Source organism: Python bivittatus, unplaced genomic scaffold (genome assembly GCF_059951505.1).
Source record: "Python bivittatus isolate LINGU-HERP-01145 unplaced genomic scaffold, Pbiv_v1 ctg000080_np1212, whole genome shotgun sequence".
NCBI classification, from domain to species: Eukaryota; Metazoa; Chordata; class Lepidosauria; order Squamata; family Pythonidae; genus Python; species Python bivittatus.
The window spans coordinates 27,634,836-27,654,854 of NW_028277035.1; the positions used below are offsets into that span (position 1 = coordinate 27,634,836).

A 20,019-nucleotide genomic window follows, 5' to 3' on the forward strand; every position below is an offset into this window, starting at 1 on the left:
AGTGATATAGTTGTCAATGGTTCTCTTATTTACAAGACTTAAAGTAGACAAAAGAATGTATGTTTCTGAACATTGTAAGACTCAGTTTGAAATGTAATTGTATACAAATGATGAACATGCAATTGCTAAAACGTATAAACTTTCATTGAAATTTGAAACAGAAGAATAACAAATAAAAATGTATGATAAAGTGAGCTAAAATTTTGGTTATAATATACAGATGGAACAACAGGAAAATATATGGCTGAAAGGATTGAAATTTACACTATGTTATAATCTTAAAGAGAATTTTTATAAAATGATGTACTGTTGGTATATGTCACCAGAAAAATTGTCTAGAATGTATAAAGGCACTTCAAATTTATGTTGGAAATGTGAACAAGAAGGGACATTTTATCATATTTGGTGGGCATGTAAAAAAGCTAGAAAATTCTGGATTCAAATACATACACTGATTCAGAGGATTTTAAAGATTAATATACAATTGAGATCAGTGGTTTTTCTTTTAGGACTGATGGACAAACAGTTGGAAAAAAGTCATGGAATTTTGTTTTTGTACATGATAACTGCAGCAAGATTATTGTATGGACAAAGATGGAAAGATTCAGCACTACCCACAATAGAGGAATGGTTGGTGAAGATGATGGAACTTGCTGAGATGGCTAGTTCTTTGAAAAGACAATATCTACGTTTATCGCTGACTAGAAACTCCTTATAGACATTTTGTGTGAAACAGAAAAAAATGAATTTATGTTTTATGGTTTTGATGATTAGACAGGATAGATTATAGAAAGAGAGTTATGTTGTAACCATAGAGTAAGAGGTAAATTTATAATTGTACTTATAACTGTTGTAAAGAAGACAGGAAGCTATTTCTTTGTATCTTTTTTCTTTCTTTTCTATTTTTCTTTTTCTTTTCCTTTCTTGTACTTTTATCTTTCTCTTTGATTTCTTTCCTTTCCTTTTCCTTTTCTTACTTTATATCACTTTGTATTAGTTTTTAATCTTTCTTTTAAAAAAATCTTTAATAAAAATTATATATAAAAATACTTGACTTGGTGCACAGATCTGTGCTCCCCTGCTTCTAATTCCTATTTCAGCAAAATCACTTAACAGAAGATATCTTTCAGGCCAAATACTTTGATTCATCTGTCTAACAGAAGAGAGCCAGAGAAAATTAGAAATAAAAACCAAAGCTTAGTGTCCTGTAGATTAATGTTGCATTTCAGTTTTATTCTTTGGTAAACAGGAAAAGATTTTAAAAAATGATGCTCTATTTTCTGTGGTTTGGCTAGCCAGAATGTCTTAAAATAAATAGCCAAGTGAAAGAAAAAAGAAGCACAAATACAGGCCTCAGTTAACCCTTTTAGAGTCTACTCTGAGCTTTAAGAAGAGTATGTCTACTCAAACAGAATCAAAACTTAACAATACCGATTTGATTTCATGTGATATCTTACATTATTTCTCTAGCTCTCCACAGCCTATATTTTGTTCTAAACAAAAATGTTGCAGTTGAAGTCTAGATATATAGCTTTGACCTCTACACCTGAGATTCTGAATCAGAACATTTCTGCTTGTTTGGGCATTCTCCTTATTTATTTGTAATATTCATTAAATTACCTTGTTTTCATCTTTATTTTATCAAGCAAAAGTCTTGGTATGCTAGAAGAGTCTTTCACACCCACACACCCCACAAAATCCACTTCTGTTGTTCCTCATTCAGAATTATAAATCCTGATTACCAACTATTAGATTACAAATATTGTGTGGCAATTCTCTTGTTACTATTTGCCTTGCTTGCAACTACTATAGAGGTTAAAAACTGAACGGTTTGTAACAGTTTAATCACTGGTGAAAAATGTTTTTACCACTGAAATCTCTACTCTATTTAGTATCCAGTACTCTATTCAGATTTCCTTTGCATTATATAAGCAGCCAAACTGAAAGTAAATGCAACTTTGCCATTCAGTTTGACTAGATGTGTTTTGCAGATGCTAACTATTCATACTCTTCTTTTAAACAAATGAAAGTGCGATAAGTCACGTTATGTTCCATTTGATGTTTCATATCATTATTTTTGGGGGACGCGGTGGCGCAGCGGCTTAATGACGCCGAAAGTTGCCGGCCAGAAATGGCTGACGCTTCGGCGGTTCGAGTCCAGCCTTCGCGTTAAACAGGGTGAGCTCCTGTTTCCTCCCCAGCTCCTGTCAACCCAACAGTTCGAAAAAACTTACGTGAGTAGATAAATGGGGACTCTCACTCCGGTGGGAGGAAAAATGCTGGCGGCGCCTTGCAAAAAAGGAGTCAGGAGCAGTTGCCGGTAAGCGCAAAAAACCGCGTGCGCCCAAAAAGGGCGCGAAGCAACGGAAACCCCGCCTCCTGCGCTCGCCAGCTGGGCTCTGCCCTAGGAAGGAGGCTCTGGCAAACCACTTCCGAAAAACAGTTGCCTTGAAAACTGCAAGGACTCGTCCAAGCAGTCACTGCAGGGTCAGCAATGACTGAGCGCAGACAAAAAAAAAAAAAAAAAATCATTATTTTTAATTGTAATTGCCCAGAGTTCTTGAGGGAACTGAGTGGCCTTAGAAACAGGATGGATGGATGGATGGATGGATGGATGGATGGATGGATGGATGGATGGATGGATGGATGGATGGATAGATAGATAGATAGATAGATAGATAGATAGATAGATAGATAGATAAATAAATATGCTGAAGTTGTCATTTTTGTCAGGCAAAATAGTGACTATGCTACAACTGCAAAACAAGAAACAAAATGGCTGGAAAGCAAGTCTGTGAAGAAGAAATATTGCCTTCAAACATCTCCCTGAAAAATACCACATGGAAATACAAGGAGCCGCTGGCCTCCTCGTAAGTATCTCTCTTAGTGTGAACGCTAATAGAAGAGAGCAAACGGGAGTAGACTGATATTCTTCCATGGATATTTTGCCCCAGTAGCTAAAACAAGAGAGAACCTGTGATTGTAGAGAGGAAATTAAGACAAGAAGAGAGGTTACTTTCCTTCCTAACTTCATGATAGTGGGAGTGATTAAAAAAAAACAAAGTGGAATATTACAGCATCCTGGTTTATTCTTTACTTGCCCCAATATCCCTGGAGAAAAATAAGGGCAAAGGCAAATCAACAGAAATGGCAGCCATGAGAGTGTTAGGAATTATTAATTCAACAAGGCCTGTGGGTATATCTGCTACTCCAAATCTGTTGGTCCCAAGGTGAGTGAGGACTGTAAAACCCAGAATTCTCAACTGGCATGGCCAGCACATCTGAAAACTTCCACGCTAGGCAGAAACATTGATTAATAATCTATCAATCATAGCATAGATAATCAAGGTAGCTAATATAATCAAAATAATAATAAAATATTCATCATTGTATTTATTATAAACTTATTACTTGCAAAAGCACTTATTGTCAGTGGCAAAGTAGATTAACATTAAGCCACAAAAAATCAACTACCTACCAACTAATAAGCATTAAATTGACCTGTATTTTAAGAAATAAAAAGTCTTGGGCATTTTCTGGAAGGCTACAGATGAAGACTGAGGAAATGTCTAAAGGAAAAGAATTCCCTATCTAGAAGCACTTAGCACAGAAGAATAGCCACATGTAATCAGGTCTATTGTAGCTGACTAACATCCTTCCATAAAATAGTTAATAAAACAAATGATTTGTTTTATAGGTTCCTCTGAAAATGTTGGATTCTTCGTAAGGCCCTAGGTGGATTGTAACCTGAGCATGTGCAGACCTTTACACATGCTGTGTTCCTATACTAGTTGTCAAGACAACTGTTCATGATTTTCCCTGAGGTGAAAATGTCTAGCAATTTGAGAAGTTATCTACGTATTAAAAACAATATTAAGTAGATCTACTGGATGGTAAATTTACCTAGGTCATCAGCTAACATGGCAATGTATCTTAAGATAAATTTATATAATGTGTTAATTTATCCGACTACAAAGTATAAACCTAAGTTACACTGATGGATCCCATGCTGGCCTAGCTTAACAATTTGCAAATATTTCCCAAAGAGTAACATGCAGAACTGCATCGAGTGAGATAGAGTAGAAGTGTGCTATTATTTTTTTGTAAAAATGTAGAAGAAAAAGTCATAGTCCATAAGATAATCAACTAATAAAATTGTTATTCAAAAACCAGCTTCTGAAGACAAAAAGCAACACACTGATAATCAGGAGTGGAATGCTACAAATGAACTAGACTGGTAATAATATATCTGACCAAACTATGGCAGATTATATCTAAAACATATTGAGTTACCACAACGGTTCTGTAAAAATCTAGTTCACAACATAACTCATGGCTCAGTACCTTTAAACTGATCCATCATGTCAGAAAGATTAAACTGACAAAACACTGACAGTCAAATTCTGTGTTTGCTGTTACAGTACAAGCCTAAAGAATATTAACATCTACCTAGTATAATAGGTTATGATGATTAGGAAGGAAAGTTTCTTACTGCGAATAACTGTTGCCTATAATTCCTGGAGGATATTCCAGAACATTTGGTAAAGCTCCTACTATTTTGGACAACAGGTATGGTTCAATACCCTGGTCATCTCCAGGGTATTCTACTGATAGGGAACAACTTTATCATCTCTGATCAGGATGATGAACAAAGGTAACCCCACTACCACAGATCTTCTAAATGTAAGGAAGCTTCTTAAAACGAAGCAGGCAACTTTCTTGTAGGAGCTAATAATATCACTTACAACATCAGGGTTTAATGTAGTGTTCATTTTTCAACTTTGATTATGCCAACAATATCAGCAAACAGTTTATATTAAATGAACTACACAAGCCTTTCCAGAAGGAAGGAACGGATACAAATATGGCATCACTAAAACCAGTAGGGCTCTTCAAGACATCACCCAGTCATGACTGAGTATATAATCATCCTCTCTCAGAACAAACACTCTATCTGCCTGATCAGGGCTGTAGGCAACAAAGCATTATAATAAATTTGGAAGGTATCACAAGAGTCTTTGTTGTTTATGTAAGTTAGGGAGGCATTAACCTAGGAGTTCTTGAATCACAAGAAGAGACAAATAGTCCACTATAGAATAAGTGCTATTGAGAAAATACAGAGAAAAGGAATTCATAGTAAGGAACATATCTTTCATTTGTATATTTTTTGAGGGGCATTCAAGAACCTTCAAAATGTTTTAAAAAACCTATCACCCCCCCCCCACCCCAGTTGGGTACATCACTATTAGAACACTTCTGTAGATTTGTAAAGGCAAATCAATCTTGCTGGACTGTCATATTCAATTCTTTCACATAATCCTAAACTGCAGTTGTGGATGCTGCTCTCCTAAGAGAATACAGAATTATTCCAGAGAGAAGATCTCTTACGGGGTCCAACAGATCAAGAAGATGGATTCACTTGATCACTTGGTGATAAGAAAAAAGACTGTGGTTAGAATTGGTCCTGACAACAAAAATTGCATCTGAAAGGATACTGTGAAAACAGAATTAGACATCCAAACATTCAGTTTATTACAGAATGTCTCCTGAGAATGAGCAAACATTGAGAAAAGGGAAAAGGCTACTTCTTGGAAGAATGCTACTTCCTGGATCAATATTTAAGAGAACTTATTTTAATAGGAAATGAACAGCTGAGATAATTCTGCCTCTTGTCTGGCTGATGTTATGCTCATAAAAAGAGTTTCACAATGACAGTTGTAAGTGCCCATGATCCAGCATTCAAAAAAGAGGAACAGAGCTTTAAAAACTTGTTCAAGTTTCAGATAAAAAAAGGAAGATTTGGCAGCACAGCCCCTCTTGCAAATTCTCCATCTCCATCAGGATGGCTAGTAAGGGAACTTTTTCCCTTGCATCCTAAGATGCTACTGAACTCTGCTTTCAGGCATCTTTAAAGCAATCCATCCTGAACAAAGTTCCAAATGCCCTGTAAGTTACTTTTTCTGAACATTTGCTATAGATTTTTGGTCAATTCAATTTGGGATGAGGACAGAATAGTCAAGATATTATCAAAATAACTGATTTGACTCAACCACCATGCTATCAGTTGAAATAGCTCCAGTTAAAGACGCACGATGAGTCTTGAGTCAGTGAATTTCTATATGTTAGCCTTTATAGTAAAACAGACAGACTAGCAAGTCCCCAAAACCAAGGACTATAGAGATGCCTCCACCAATAACCCATTAGGTGATATAAGAGAATGGGCCAGGATCCCTCCAGATGCCCCAAGGTTTGAAATTCCCCCCCCCCCCAATCACAATTAGGTGAGGCAATTACACATAGCTTTCAGCCCCTTCTTCTGAGATAGCAATTTATGAGACTGTCAGGTGTTCTCTGAATTAAAATAAACTCACTAAACATCCTTCATGCCAATGTCAAGCCGAATTTTATGATTCTTTGATTAAAATGTCAGCTATGGTACAGGGAAACCTTAGGAACATTCTATGGTTGGTCCTGATTAATACAGGGAAGTAAGTCTCACATCGATCCACTGGAGTTAGAAAGACTAGTTCTTATTAATGGTCACAATATTCAGGTCTGAAGTGCCTGAAGAACAAAACACACACCGTATCTCTGATTTCCAGTAGGTTGTTGAATATAAAGTCCAATGCTTCACTGAAATGCATTGTGCCCAAAAAAGGCAGAATAAGCAGAATTCTTATGTGGAAGAACAGGCTGCTTAGAAAAATTGCAGGCACCTGTGCTTCCTTCTTCCCCTCCTTTTTAAGCCTTCTCCCCAGCGTCAGCACGGCAGAGTTGCCAATAAAGCTGCAACCTTGAAACAGGTGTGGGAGGAGAATGGAGGAGATGTGTTGTTTTGGAGCTCAGCAGCCGAGTGCTGTTCAGTCGTTAAGTCGTGTCCGACTCTTCGTGACCCCATGAACCATATCACACCAGGGCTTCCTGTCCTTCACTGCCTCCCCGGGTTTGCTCACTTTCATGCTCATTGCTTCAGTGATGCTATCTAACCATCTCATCCTCTGCCGTCCCCTTCTCCTTTTGCCTTCAATCTTTCCCAGCATCAGGGTCTTTTCCAAAGAGTCCTCTCTTCGCATTAGATGACCAAAGTATCTGATCCTGAGCTTCATTATCAATCCTTCCAATGAGCAGTCAGGGTTGCTTTCCTTTAAGATTGACTGGTTCGACCTCCTAGCAGTCCAGGGGACTCTTAAGAGTCTTCTCCAGCACCACAGTTCAAAGGCATCAATTCTTTGGCCCTCAATCTTCTTTATGGTCCAGCTCTCACAGCCATACATTACTATTGGAAAAACCATAGCTTTGACTATGCGGATCTTTGTCGGCAAGGTGACGTCTCTGCTTTTTAATATGCTATCTAGGTTTGCCATAGCTTTCCTCCCAAGCAGCAAGCGTCTTTTAATTTCATGGCTGCAGTCTCTGTCTGCGGTGATCCTGGAGCCCAAATAAATGAAGTCTGTTACTGCTTCCATTTCTACCCCTTCTATTTGCCAGGAATTGATGGGTTCAGATGCCATGATCTTAGTTTTTTTAATGTTGAGTTTCAAGCCAGCTTTTGCACTCTCCTCTTTAACCCTCATCAAGAGGCTCTTTAGTTCTTCTTCACTTTCTGCCATTAGGGTGGTATCGTCTGCATATCTGAGGTTGTTGATGTTTCTCCCTGAAATCTTAATTCCAGCTTCTGATTCTTCCAGCCTGGCATTTCTCATTATGTACTCTGCATATAAGTTAAATAAGCAGAGTGACAGTATACAGCCTTGTCATACACCTTTCCCTATTTTGAACAAATCGGTTGTTCCACAACCGGTTCTGTTGCTTCTTGGCCCGCATACAGATTTCTCAGGAGACAGGTAAGGTGGTCAGGTACCCCCATCTCGTTAAGAATTTGCCACAGTTCGTTGTGATCCACACAATCGAAGGCTTTTGCATAGTCAATGAAGCAGTAGATGTTTTTCTGGAACTCTTGTGCTTTCTCCATGATCCAGCAAATGTTTGCAATTTGATCTCTAGTTCCTCTGCCTCTTTGAAACCCAGCTTGTACATCTGGTAGTTCTCAGTTCACATACTGCTGAAGCCTAGCTTGTAGGATTTTGAGCATAACCTTGCTAGCATGTGAAATGAGCGCAACTGTGTGGTAGTTTGAGCATTCTTCGGCATTGCCCTTCTTTGGAATTGGAACATAAACCGACCTTTTGCAATCCCGTGGCCAGTGTTGAGTTTTCCAAACTTGTTGGAATATTGAGTGCAGCACTTTAACAGCATCATCTTTTAGTATTTTAAATAACTCAGCTAGAATACTGTCATCTCCGCTAGCTTTGTTGCTAGTAATGCTTCCTAAGGCCCACTTGACTTCTCTCCCTAGGATGTCCAGCTCAAGGTCAGTGACCACACCAGCGTGGACATCAGGGACATTAAGATCTTTCTTGTATGGTTCTTCTGTGTATTCTTGCCACCTCTTCTTAATCTCTTCTGCTTTTGTTAGGTCCCTGCCTTTTTTGTCCTTTATCATGCCCATCTTTGCACTAAATGTTCCTTTCATATCTCCAATTTTCTTGTAGAGATCTCTAGTCTTCTCCATTCTATTCTTTTCCTCAATTTCTCTGCATTGTTCATTTAAGAAGGCCTTCTTATCTCTCCTTGCTATTCTCTGGAAATCTGCATTCAGTTGCTTATATCTTTCCCTTTCACCCTTGCTTTTCGCATTCCTTCTTTCCACAGCTATTTGTAAAGCCTCATCAGACAGCCATTTTGCTTTCTTGCATTTCTTTTTTTGGGGGATGGTTTTAGTTGCTGCCTCCTGTACAATGTTATGGACCTCCGTCCATAGTTCTTCAGGCACTCTGTCTACCAAATCTAATCCCCTAAATCTATTCACCACCTTCACTGTGTACTCACAAAGAATATAATCTAAGTCATACCTGAGTGGTCTAGTGGTTTTCCCTACGTTCTTCAATTTAAGCCTAAATTTTGCAGTAAGAAGCTCATGATCTGAGCCACAGTCAGCTCCTGGTCTTGTTTTTGCTGTCTGTACAGAGCTTCTCCATCTTTGGCTGCAAAGTATATAATCAATCTGGTTTCGGTATTGACCATCTGGTGATGTCCATGTGTAGTTGTCTCTTGTGTTGTTGGAAAAGAGTGTTTGCTATGACCAGCTTGTTCTCTTGACAGAACTCCATTAGCCTTTGCCCTGCTTCATTTTGTACTCCAAGGCCAAACTTGCCTGTTATTCCAATTATTTCTTGACTTCCTGCTTTAGCATTCCAATCCCCTATGATGAAAAGGACATCTTTTTTTGGTGCTAGTTCTAGAAGATGTTGTAGGTCTTCATAGAACCAGTCAACTTCAGCTTCTTTGACATCAGTGGTGGGGGCATAGACTTGGATTACTGTGATGTTGAATGGTTTGCCTTGGATTCGCACTGAGATCATTCTGCCATTTGTGAGGTTGTACCCCATTACTGTCTTTCCCACTCTCTTATTGACTAGGATGGCTACTCCATTTCTTCTAAGGGTTTCTTGCCCACAGTAATAGATATAATGGTCAAATTCACCCATTCCCGTTCATTTTAATTCGCTGATTCCCAAGATGTCAGCGTTCAACCTTGTCATCTCATGTTTGACCACATCCAGCTTGCCTTGGTTCATAGATCTTATATTCCAGGTTCCTATACAATATTGTTCTTTACAGCATCGGACCTTCTTTTCGCTTCCAGATACATCCACAGCTGAACATCCTTTCAGCTTTTGCCCAATTGCTTCACTCTTTCTGGAGCTACTTGGAATTGCCCTCCGTCCTTCCCCAGTAGCATATTGGACACCTTCCGACCTGAGGGGCTCATCTTCCGGAATCATATCTTTTAGCCTTTTGACATTGTCCATGGGGTTTTCTTGGCAAGGATACTGGAGTGGGTTCCCATTTCCTTCTCCAGTGGACCACATTTTGTCAGAACTCTCTGTCATGACCTGTCTGTCTTGGGTGGCCCTGCACAGCATAGTTCATGGCTTCATTGAGTTATGCAAGCCCCTTTGCCACGACAAGGCAGTGATCCATGAAGGGGAGCAAACTGAATAGAACAGCCAAATGAAATAAGGTGTTTTTCCTTCAGAAGCAGTGGATGGTCCAGAAGAGAGGAAAAGAAGTATAGCGGCACAGCAAGACAAAGCACAATGTAAAAAAGGTGAAAGAACTCTATGTGCTGGCCATTAACAGAAAAAGAAGAAGAAATGTCAGAGAGAGGGGACTTATGGCAGAAGACTTAAGAAGAACTATTGATGCATACTAGTAATAGCGTAGAGCACAGTATATATATAGTATGTATCTAATAGGTAATAGAGTAACAGGTAATAAAGTAATAGATAATATTAACTGAATAGAATAGTATAGGGTATAGTATAAATATTGTCATATGTATATTGTACTACTAATGTTTATACATTGTCATATGTATATTGTGCATATGATGTACAATTAGTACATATGTACAATATGGTGTACTAATTGTACATCATAATAGTATAGAGATAATAGTATCTCTATACTATTACTATGATAATTACATATGTATAGAGATAGCAACAGAATGTAGGAAGCACTCAAATATCACTTTTATATGTTTGCTTTTACAAAATAAAACATCCCCCCAACCCTTATAGGGAGATATAAAGAAATCACCTGTCCCGGGTCCAGTGCTTTTGGGTCTCTCTTGAGTCTGGGACAATCTAACTGAGTACAGTGTAAAAAAGAACCCATGACAAGGTGGTTTAGCATATGTTCCAGGTAACCTTTACAGTTCCCAACTTCACCTCTGTTTCAGGTATTCTTTTTGTGGCCTTGGCACAAGGATCAACCTGAACTGCATATAATCAATAATTACCCATCAGGGTTGGCCTAAGGGCTATCTTCCTACAGTCATTTTTCATGGATTAGAAGACACCCTCCATGCCTATGTATTTTTCAGTCAACACATATACATTGCTGTGAGCATGGAGTTAATCATTAAACTCTAAAATTTGGAACTATTACCTCTGTGACAACTTTATGGCTAAAATTTTATCACACTGATCCTTGGGATTCCTTTTTCTTCCTCTGGGATAATTACAATAGCCTGGTTCACAGTTGTTGCTACTGCCACCAGAGAAACATTGTTCAGCATATGAAAGGAGCCTTTCACTTTCACCAGGTCGATCATTCAATCTTCTTTACTGTCATAAAATAATTCAAAGAGGAGGAACAGCATATACCTTAACCACCCCCTGGTTACCACTTCAGCACCGCTTAGAGGGACAGAGCATTTTTGTACTTGACCAGCCAGGCTAAAAAGAAATACACTTTGCTGCCTGTAGGACCTTCTTGGATGACTCTGCATTTTCTATCACTCTGATCTCAGTGAGGCAACACCGTGAGAAGACTGGCTGAGCTCTGTGCTTATCAAGAAGCCTGCAGTGAATTTCCACAGCTCTTCAGAGGTGCATCCTTGAATGTTCTACTGTGTAGAACAGAGGTGCTGCTCTCAGCCTTTCCATTTTTCTCCCAAAGACAGGAGGGGCAAGATATGAGTACTTAGATAAGTATTGGAGGATTGTGGGCGAAATAAATTTTTGTTATGGAATTGAGGAGTTGAAAAAGGAAACTTCCATTTACCCTTCATACAGTTAGATCTGCTTTTTAAGTGACAGTGCCACCCTTTCTTCTTGCCATTGTGGGCCCTGAGAGTTTCAAACCTAGGTATGAAAGGTTTTTGTTTTGTTTTATCAGAAGTGGGACAGGTCACTTCTCTTATCCAATGGAATAATTCAGAATAAGCTGCTCCCTGCTCTCTGACTTCAGAACTATCAGATTTATCAGAAATATATAAATTAAGGAAGCTGTGACAACATAACAGGGAAGTTGTCTCCAAAAGGAAAAGATTTTTTTTAAAAAATCAAATCTTCACTAGTGATCTTAGGAAACAAAGAAAACTCTATTGGCATGATTAATGCTTAATGTCCCATTCAATTTTCATACCCTGGAATTAGTGCATTAAAAAGATGCTGAAAGTGGAATCAATCTTCAAAATAGATTCATCTAATATTCTGCCAAAGCGACATTAAGGGATAGACTTTATATTGATCAACTTTCATTATGATCAGACAGCAATAATTGTCAGTGTGACAAATACAATTACTTCAGAATTATTAATTTACTCAACTTCCCAATGAAAATGTATCAATGCGCCCTCCACTCTTAGACTGTAACACCACTAATGCTTCTAATTTCACTGATTACCTTCCAAAATACATTATCTTACACAAATATTTGTTTGTTTGTTCATCTATTTATAAGGTAATCACGAATATCTTCCTGATGATATTGGCTAAGCTATGAGCCACCAAACGTTGCTGCTTTATGTTCACTTAAAAATACTTCTATCTGGAGAAAAATGTATTGTGTCTTAGTTACATTGCAGCTGGTTTATTGTAACGTATGCTGTACAGGACTATATTAGAAAAGCATTTGGAAATTTCAGCTGCTCCAGAATTCTATAGCCAGACTGTTGATTGGCTCACTTGCAGGATATGTGTATTTCCTGTTAAAACAAGTATACAGTGATACCTCGGGATACGAACGCCTCTGCTTGCGAATTTTTCGGGTTACGACCAGCTCTGGCCCCAAAATTTTACCTCAGTTTGCGAACTCCGCCTCGGGGTACGAGCCATTTTCCGCCCGTGCCACGTGGTCCGCGGCCATTTTCTGCCCGTGCCACGTGGTCCGCGGCCATTTTCCGCCCGTGCCTCGTGGTCCGCGGCTGTTTTTCCGGCCCTGCCGCGTGGTCCGCGGCCGTTTTCGCGCCGCGCCGCGCCGGGCTGTTTTCGCGCCGCGCCGCGCCGTTTTCGCGCCGCGCTGGGCCGTTTTCGCGCCGCGCCGGGCCGTTTTCACGCCGCGCCGCGCCGCGCTGCACCCGGCCATTTTCGCGCCGCACCACGCCGCGCCCGGCCGCTTTCCGTGTGGTCCGTGGACGCCAGAACGGATTAACGGTAATTACATTGAACCTTATGGGAAATTGCCTCGGGTTGCGACCAAATTCGGGCGGAGGGCGGAACGGATTAACCGGATTTACATTGAACCCTATGGGGAAATTTGCCTCGGGGTGCGACCAAATTAAGAGGGCGGAACGGATTAACCGGATTTACATTGAACCCTATGGGGAAATTTCCTTCGGGTTACGACCAACTCGGGATACGCCCAGAGTCACGGAACGGATTAAGTTCGTATCCCGAGGTACCACTGTAATTGCCTCCTGGTTTCTGGGTGCCATTCAAAGAACTGGTTATAACCAATAAAACTCTGCATGATTCGGGAACAATTTATGTAAAATACCATATTTTCCCTTACGACATGGTCAGGCTTTCAGATCTGCAGGAGAGGTTCTTCTCCAAGTCCCTCCCATGGAGAACTCATGCTCGAAGGCTCTCACAGTTGCTGTGTCTAAGTCCTGAAACTCCTTCAAAAAGGAGACAAAGCTAGGTTCCCTTCCTGTTACTGGTTTGCTGGCAGATTAAAAAAAAAAAAAATTAGAAAGCCTTTTGTATTAAAGAATTATTTGTTTTATTATAACTCTAATTGGATTTTAATAATGTTTTGCATATTCTTTTTAATGCTTTGTTTCTTATTCTACTATTCAATATTTTGTGATGGAAAGTGGAGTATCATTTGAATAGACAAATGTATCTATCTTCAGATGTATAGTCATAGACACTTGTGTAACCTCACAGAATGTCAGTGTTTTCATGGAGGAATTAGAAAAAAGCTTCCTCAACTTTGGTGTCCAACCTCCCTTTTTCTACACAAGATCTTTATTATCTGAACCCATGAATAGGATGATTTGGCAAAGTCCTATTGGGACTTCATTAACTTTAACCCAAAAAATTTGTCTATTCTAGTCAGTTAATGAGATTCACATTATGGGCACTACTCTGAAATTAGACAATAGACATAAAATGGGTAATTCAATATTAAGCATCAGCTGACTCTTGTGCATAGTAAAAACCTTCCAGCTTCCACTCAGAACACAACAAAAATGCGTTATCAAGAATCTATCAATCTGTAACAGCTTAACTTTAACAAACTAATACCTTACATAGGCAGGATTCCAATTCAGTGTGATTGGGCAATGGGTAGTAATGAAGGTCAAGTAGCACAGTGAAAAAATGGGACTAAGATTAAATGTAAAGAAGACCAAACTAATGATAACAGATACAGCAACCAGACTTAGAACTGACAATGAAAATATTGAAGTGGTGGATACCTTCTACCCTTTAGGATTGACTACCAACAGTCAAGGAAATAACAGTCAAGAAATATACCACAGACTAGAACTTGGGAAGGTAGGAATGACGGATTAATGTTTAAGGGGTTAATACTGAGTTTCTATTGATATATTTATATTAGACTTTATTTTTTAAGACTGGGTTTTAAAATACAAAATGAGGAGTTGAAACTCATTTTTTAAAAAGGTGAATTTTAAAACATGATGTGACTTGTTAAAGAAAGTACTTTACTATGTGAATAAAAATCCAGAACATGAATGGTTATTAAACAGTGTTAGCATTTACTTCAAACTAATCTGTGTACTATAGGCTGTGTACTACCACAACTAGGAACATTTTGATATTTTCATATTGGATGGAATTTTAATCATTTGTATGCAAACATGCATACAAAGATAAGTAAAATATAAAGCTAACTTTTCTAGGGACGATTATGGTCCATTTTCAATTTGCCTGAAACTATTAAGCAACATTAACAAATTACTGACAGTACGTAAATTCTGCAGAATTAGAAAATAGCTACTATCCAGCATTCCAGCATGTTATGCATTCTCTGTATAAAAAGAAATCCTAATCAATAAAATGTATTCACAAAATAATTGAACTGATTTTTAAACAGGGAGTAACTTTGCTATTTAGCAAAGTTAAGTTCAGAGAGTTTCCTGACATAAATATCTTTATAGATAGATAAAGCAAAATTCTATTAAAAAGGACATTCATTACAGGAATATAGAAGTTACTTCAGGTTAAAAAAAAAAAAAGAGCAACTAATTAGAAGTATGTAGAAGTCCAAGGCTTCACCCTTAAGATACCCAAAGAACAATATACAGACAAGAACAAACCTGGGGAACATCTACAAGTTGTATTTGTTAGAAAACTAACTTCTCTATAGTAGCAAAAAGTGTACATGAACTTTATTTCAAAAGCAATGTAAAGATTTCTCTTACAATTATTTTGTGTGAAAAAATATATTTTTTAAGAGAAAAAGCAAATGGAAAGGTTGCGATTCATCCTATGTGTCTTCAGGGCCACCACAGATTTTTTTTTTTTTAAGATCATTTTTATAAGAATAGGAAAATCAAAAATTGCATGATTTCATGCATGATGTCAAACTTGTGTCCATTAATTCTTTTACAGAAGGTTCGTCCTGTTTGTCCTAGATGGAATCCAGAGGGGCATTGCTGGCAGGGTCTAGATAACATGTTAATATCGTTGTTCTGTTCACATGCTCTAATGTGATATATGTGATCATCTGCCAGCAATGCCACCCTGGATTCTATATAGTATAAACAATACAAACTTTGGGCCACAAAATGAATGGATATAAGTTTGACATCAGAATTCAAAATAAGGACAAAGTAATATTAGAACATTTCAACCTCCCAGGACACTCCATTACAGATTTCAAATAGCCACCTTGGGGAGAAAAAAAAAACTTTGCAGCATGACTGAAAGACAAAATGCTGAACTCACATACATTGAAAGGTTTCAAGTTATCTTCCAAGACTCACCAACGCAATGGGTTTTTAACATATTACAACTGTTAATTGATAAGGTACCTATAACTTGACTCACATGTAAGCTGCATTTACACATCCTTCCTGTCTTCCACTCCTCCCCCTGACTCATCTCAATTTAAACTCTTCAGTAATTTAGCCACTCCATCTCTCTGACAAAATGTGCTACGGCTCACAAACATCTATGTCTTTTAATAAAATCTGCTAGTCTGAAAAGGTGCTATCAGGCTTCTTCTAATTTTTGGCTATCACAGATTAATACGGCTCTCTTCCTACAATGCATTCTTTCTATGTTTCTCTGAGTTCAGTGTGAGCTTAGAGATGTTCCCTACGTAATATAGTGAAGGTCATATTATACCATTAAGGAGGTTTCCAATAGTTAAAATAAGCAAGGATAATGACAGACACACTCAAGAATACAACTCCCATCTCAGAATTTTTTTTTCAGTGTTTTAAAACTGAACTGATAATAAAATGAATATGGATTAAAACTGGCTAATTTCATTGTTTTGGCACTATTCCTGATGCTTTCAAATAGAGTCGTTATTTTAACTGACTTAGGACTTTTTTCAATTTTCCCCTTGGAAACAAAAATTCTTAGCACCATTTAATGAAGTAGAGAATAATCTATATGCAAACTTCTCTCTCCACACCTTGGAACTGAACCTGTCTCTCAAATGGCTAGGTGCATTAAAACACTGTTTTATTACTACATGAAATATAAAATTAGTCATCCCACTGTTTCCACCGGAAATGAAAAAACTCTCTTTATTAAGGATTCATTTTTGGCACATTTGAAAAATAACGTAATGGCCTTTTCAATACAAGAGACTCCTTTTTTGAGCCAACAGCATTTTTTGTAGCTGTAAAACTTCTACTGGCAAATGCAAGAGATAGGGATTACAATTAGGATGTCAAACCTTGCTGACTCCACTTTAAAATTGTTTCATTGCCAGAAAAATCAGGCACTAGCAATTATAAGAACTGAAAAAGGAGAGGATACTTTGCTAATTGGAATGTATCATAGTTGCAACTGAATAATGAGTAAACCTACAAATGTGCTCTTCTGTGATCTTCTCAAGTTCCCAGTAGACTAAACACATATGTGAGTAAAGGCAAGATCAGGTTAGCTTTATACCTATGAGACTTTGGAAAGTAGCAGGTTACAATGTAGACACTGGCAAACATAAAGCAGTTATTTTCTTAGCTGTAAGCACACTGAATTCCAATATTTTAGCATTATTGAGTATGCATGGCTGCTATCAAAAGCATCAGCTCTCTCTCTTCTCTCTCTTCCTGGAAAATGTCAACCAACACTAAACACATGCCATTCTCTCTTGAATTTCCCTACCCCTAACTTAACTAGCAGCCAGTGAATGGGGATGACAAACTCACAATGCAATGATGTCACACACGTATGTTGCGCAACACAGACCTTATAGAGGACAGAACAGCAGTCTTTGATGGCGCTTTGTAATACTTAGTCATTGCCATAATCTTGACTGGATTCTACGTGCCAAAGAGAAATTAAGGTGGGATAGATAAGTTCAAATGGATAACTCAGTCAGACATAACAGAGCTTGGAAAAAGAAAATGTTCTGATTCAACAAAAATTAATAAGAACAGTTCCTAATAAACTGGTCTGATCTTCTAAGCCTAAGATTTATGATTAATCATTTCATTGCAGAATTATCAATCCACAAACAGCAGAAAGACTGGCAGACATTCAGCTGGTAAATGACTATGCCAAAAGCACTTTCCTGAACAGAGGGACTTCCTCTACTTTTAAGAGTAAGTGAAACTGAACAATACCTCTGCATAATTTGCATTAAGTACAGGACATAAGCACAAATCAGCAAGCAGCAGCATAAAAACAGTTTTAGGAAAAGACCCAAAGGTTAAATATTTGCCCAAATAATAATTATTTCTATCCCTCAGTACATATCTGGAAGTTAATTTTACAAAATATTATTGAAACAACAGTCTAGTGGGGAATAGCATTTGTTCCTAGTCATGAAATCTGAAGATTGGTGGAGAAGAACTGCTGGTATATCAATCAGGCCGATACTTACAGTGAATTTGGCCGGTTGGGTTTTATAACTTCTGCATCAGATTCAACTGAGTTCTTGTTAGGCTGAACAGTATTACTGGACTGGAGGAAGCTATTAATGTTTGATGATGATATGACTGATTCCAGGCTGGAGTTAATTATACTGTTTCTGTTCTCCTCTGAAAGAAAAACCAAAACGAACTGATACTGTGACATGACTTTTATTAAGATTTTTTTTTTTAAAGAAAGAAAGTTGGAATTTCTGAAAACATATTTATTAGAATTTCTACACTAAGTTGAAAAATGTTGTGTTATACTATTTGTGCTCTTATTTCTGCATTAAGGCTGCTCAGTTTTTGCTCCTTCCTCTAAAACTACTTAGCTGAAACATTTCATGCTTTAAGGATTTTCTTCTTTGTGCAGGGATTTTAAAAAAAATAATCCTACTCTCACAATACTCCTGCCTCTTCCTCAAGAATGATGCATTCCACATGGCAAATTATTTAGGGTAGTAGAGAGTTGACAGTAATGGTGAGTTATGGTCCCTGTTACAGTTCTAGAGCCCCAGAATACATTTCAAAACAAATGAGAGTTTGTTATTTTTATACACAAAGGAGAGTAGACGTATACCTTTTTTTCTTAATAGTATTCACTGGATGCATTCGGTCCAGTGAATCTGTTCTAGCTTTATGACTCAATATATGGTCACAGACTCAAGGCTTCTGCTACTAAGTTCCATTGTCTTAAGAATAAGGAATTTGTAGTTAAAAATGAAATCTACAGTTTACATTTCATAAAAGACAAGAAGTCTTTTTCATACTTCTAAAATGGAATGGATTTCATTCTTATATTGTAGTTAGTCTGAGCAGAATGTTCTGTTAAGTAGTGACTACTGTTCCCACTTATGTAATATTCACAATGTACTGGTAAGTATTAACTATTATTATTACCACCACAAAATGAAGATGCTACTATTAACTTTCCCAAGTTCTCTGGAGTCTCTTAATTATGGTATCTTTTCAGAAGAATGATCCAGTAGGATGGGATAGGATGGGAGAGATCTGCTGTTCTTTAGAAACTGCTGAAGTAGAGTTACCAGCATCTAGCATAACTGACTATGCTGGCTGGGGTGCTGTCATTTACAATTCAGTAGCATCTGACTCCGAAGGGCCTCTGGCTCAAGCTTTCTGGAGCAGATAACTGTAGTACCTGGCAGTAGCTTCCTCTGTCTATCACAAGACACCTACCTCCAAAGATGCCATAGGGATGACTAGCAGGAATCTGTAAGAAGGATGGTCAAGCAAAGCAGTCATTTGCTTGCCTTTATTTTACAATTCTTAAACTTTCCTCTGAAATTAGGAAAACTTTTAAAATTATCATTGCTAGTCCCTCTAGCAGAAAAGCAATGTTTAAATCATATAAATAGCTAAATGAGAACATTATTTATATTATATAAATATCATATAAAATTATTATTATTTCCAGCTAAATAATAATTTCCAAATACCATGCTATCTGATACCTGTAAAATGTGTGTTTTACTCAGGTTTTTTTAACCTTTACAGATATTTACACCTCTGTCCTGTTTTATGGGACATCATAAGAGGGAACTGGTAATTGGATCAGTGTTTTCAAAGAGATATGCATGGTCAATGGCCGACTACGAATTCTACAAGTGATGGTCGAGCATATCTGAAGAATACTACATTAGGAAAGGCTGACTTAAATATAAGAAGGCTGTTTGAATACAATACTTGCATTTTTAAAGTAACCATTCCACTATATGACAATCAGCCAAGGATGACTCCTACTTAAGACCAATTAAGCAATAAAGAGATTGAAGATCTCTATCCATTTATTGTTCATTTTTGTTATTTATATTAAATTGCGAAGTAAGCAGCAAAGGGGAAGATGATTGTCTAAATACCATTATACCTAACTTCTTTTCATGCAAAATAGCCTAAAATGGTCATCTAAGAGTCCGTTATGACTGAACTTCACATGCAAAAGAGAGAATTGTGCATGGAATGCTTTTCAAAAAGAAAGCAAACCTGTGTGCCTTCTAGAGACAGAAAGTTCTAGTTGTGTAAAGGGAAAAGAAAAACTGGAGAACTTAATCATCCAGTTGGAGCCTCCCAATGGTAATACTTTC

At 37.8% G+C, this 20,019-nt stretch overlaps 1 protein-coding gene across 6 annotated transcripts in view; it reads right to left on the minus strand.

Annotated features, from left to right (window-relative positions):
* ARHGAP26 (Rho GTPase activating protein 26) overlaps positions 1-20,019 on the minus strand; it is a 264,334-nt gene that overhangs the window by 51,487 nt on the left and 192,828 nt on the right. For 4 of the 6 annotated variants that reach the window (XM_088133702.1, XM_088133700.1, XM_088133699.1 and 1 more), the window contains exon 20: positions 17,890-18,046. In XM_088133702.1, the coding sequence (XP_087989828.1) occupies positions 17,890-18,046 (157 nt within the window). Of the gene's footprint in view, positions 1-17,252; positions 17,327-17,889; positions 18,047-20,019 lie in introns of all 6 variants that reach the window. The other 2 variants (XM_088133705.1, XM_088133703.1) reach the window with 1 other exon arrangement.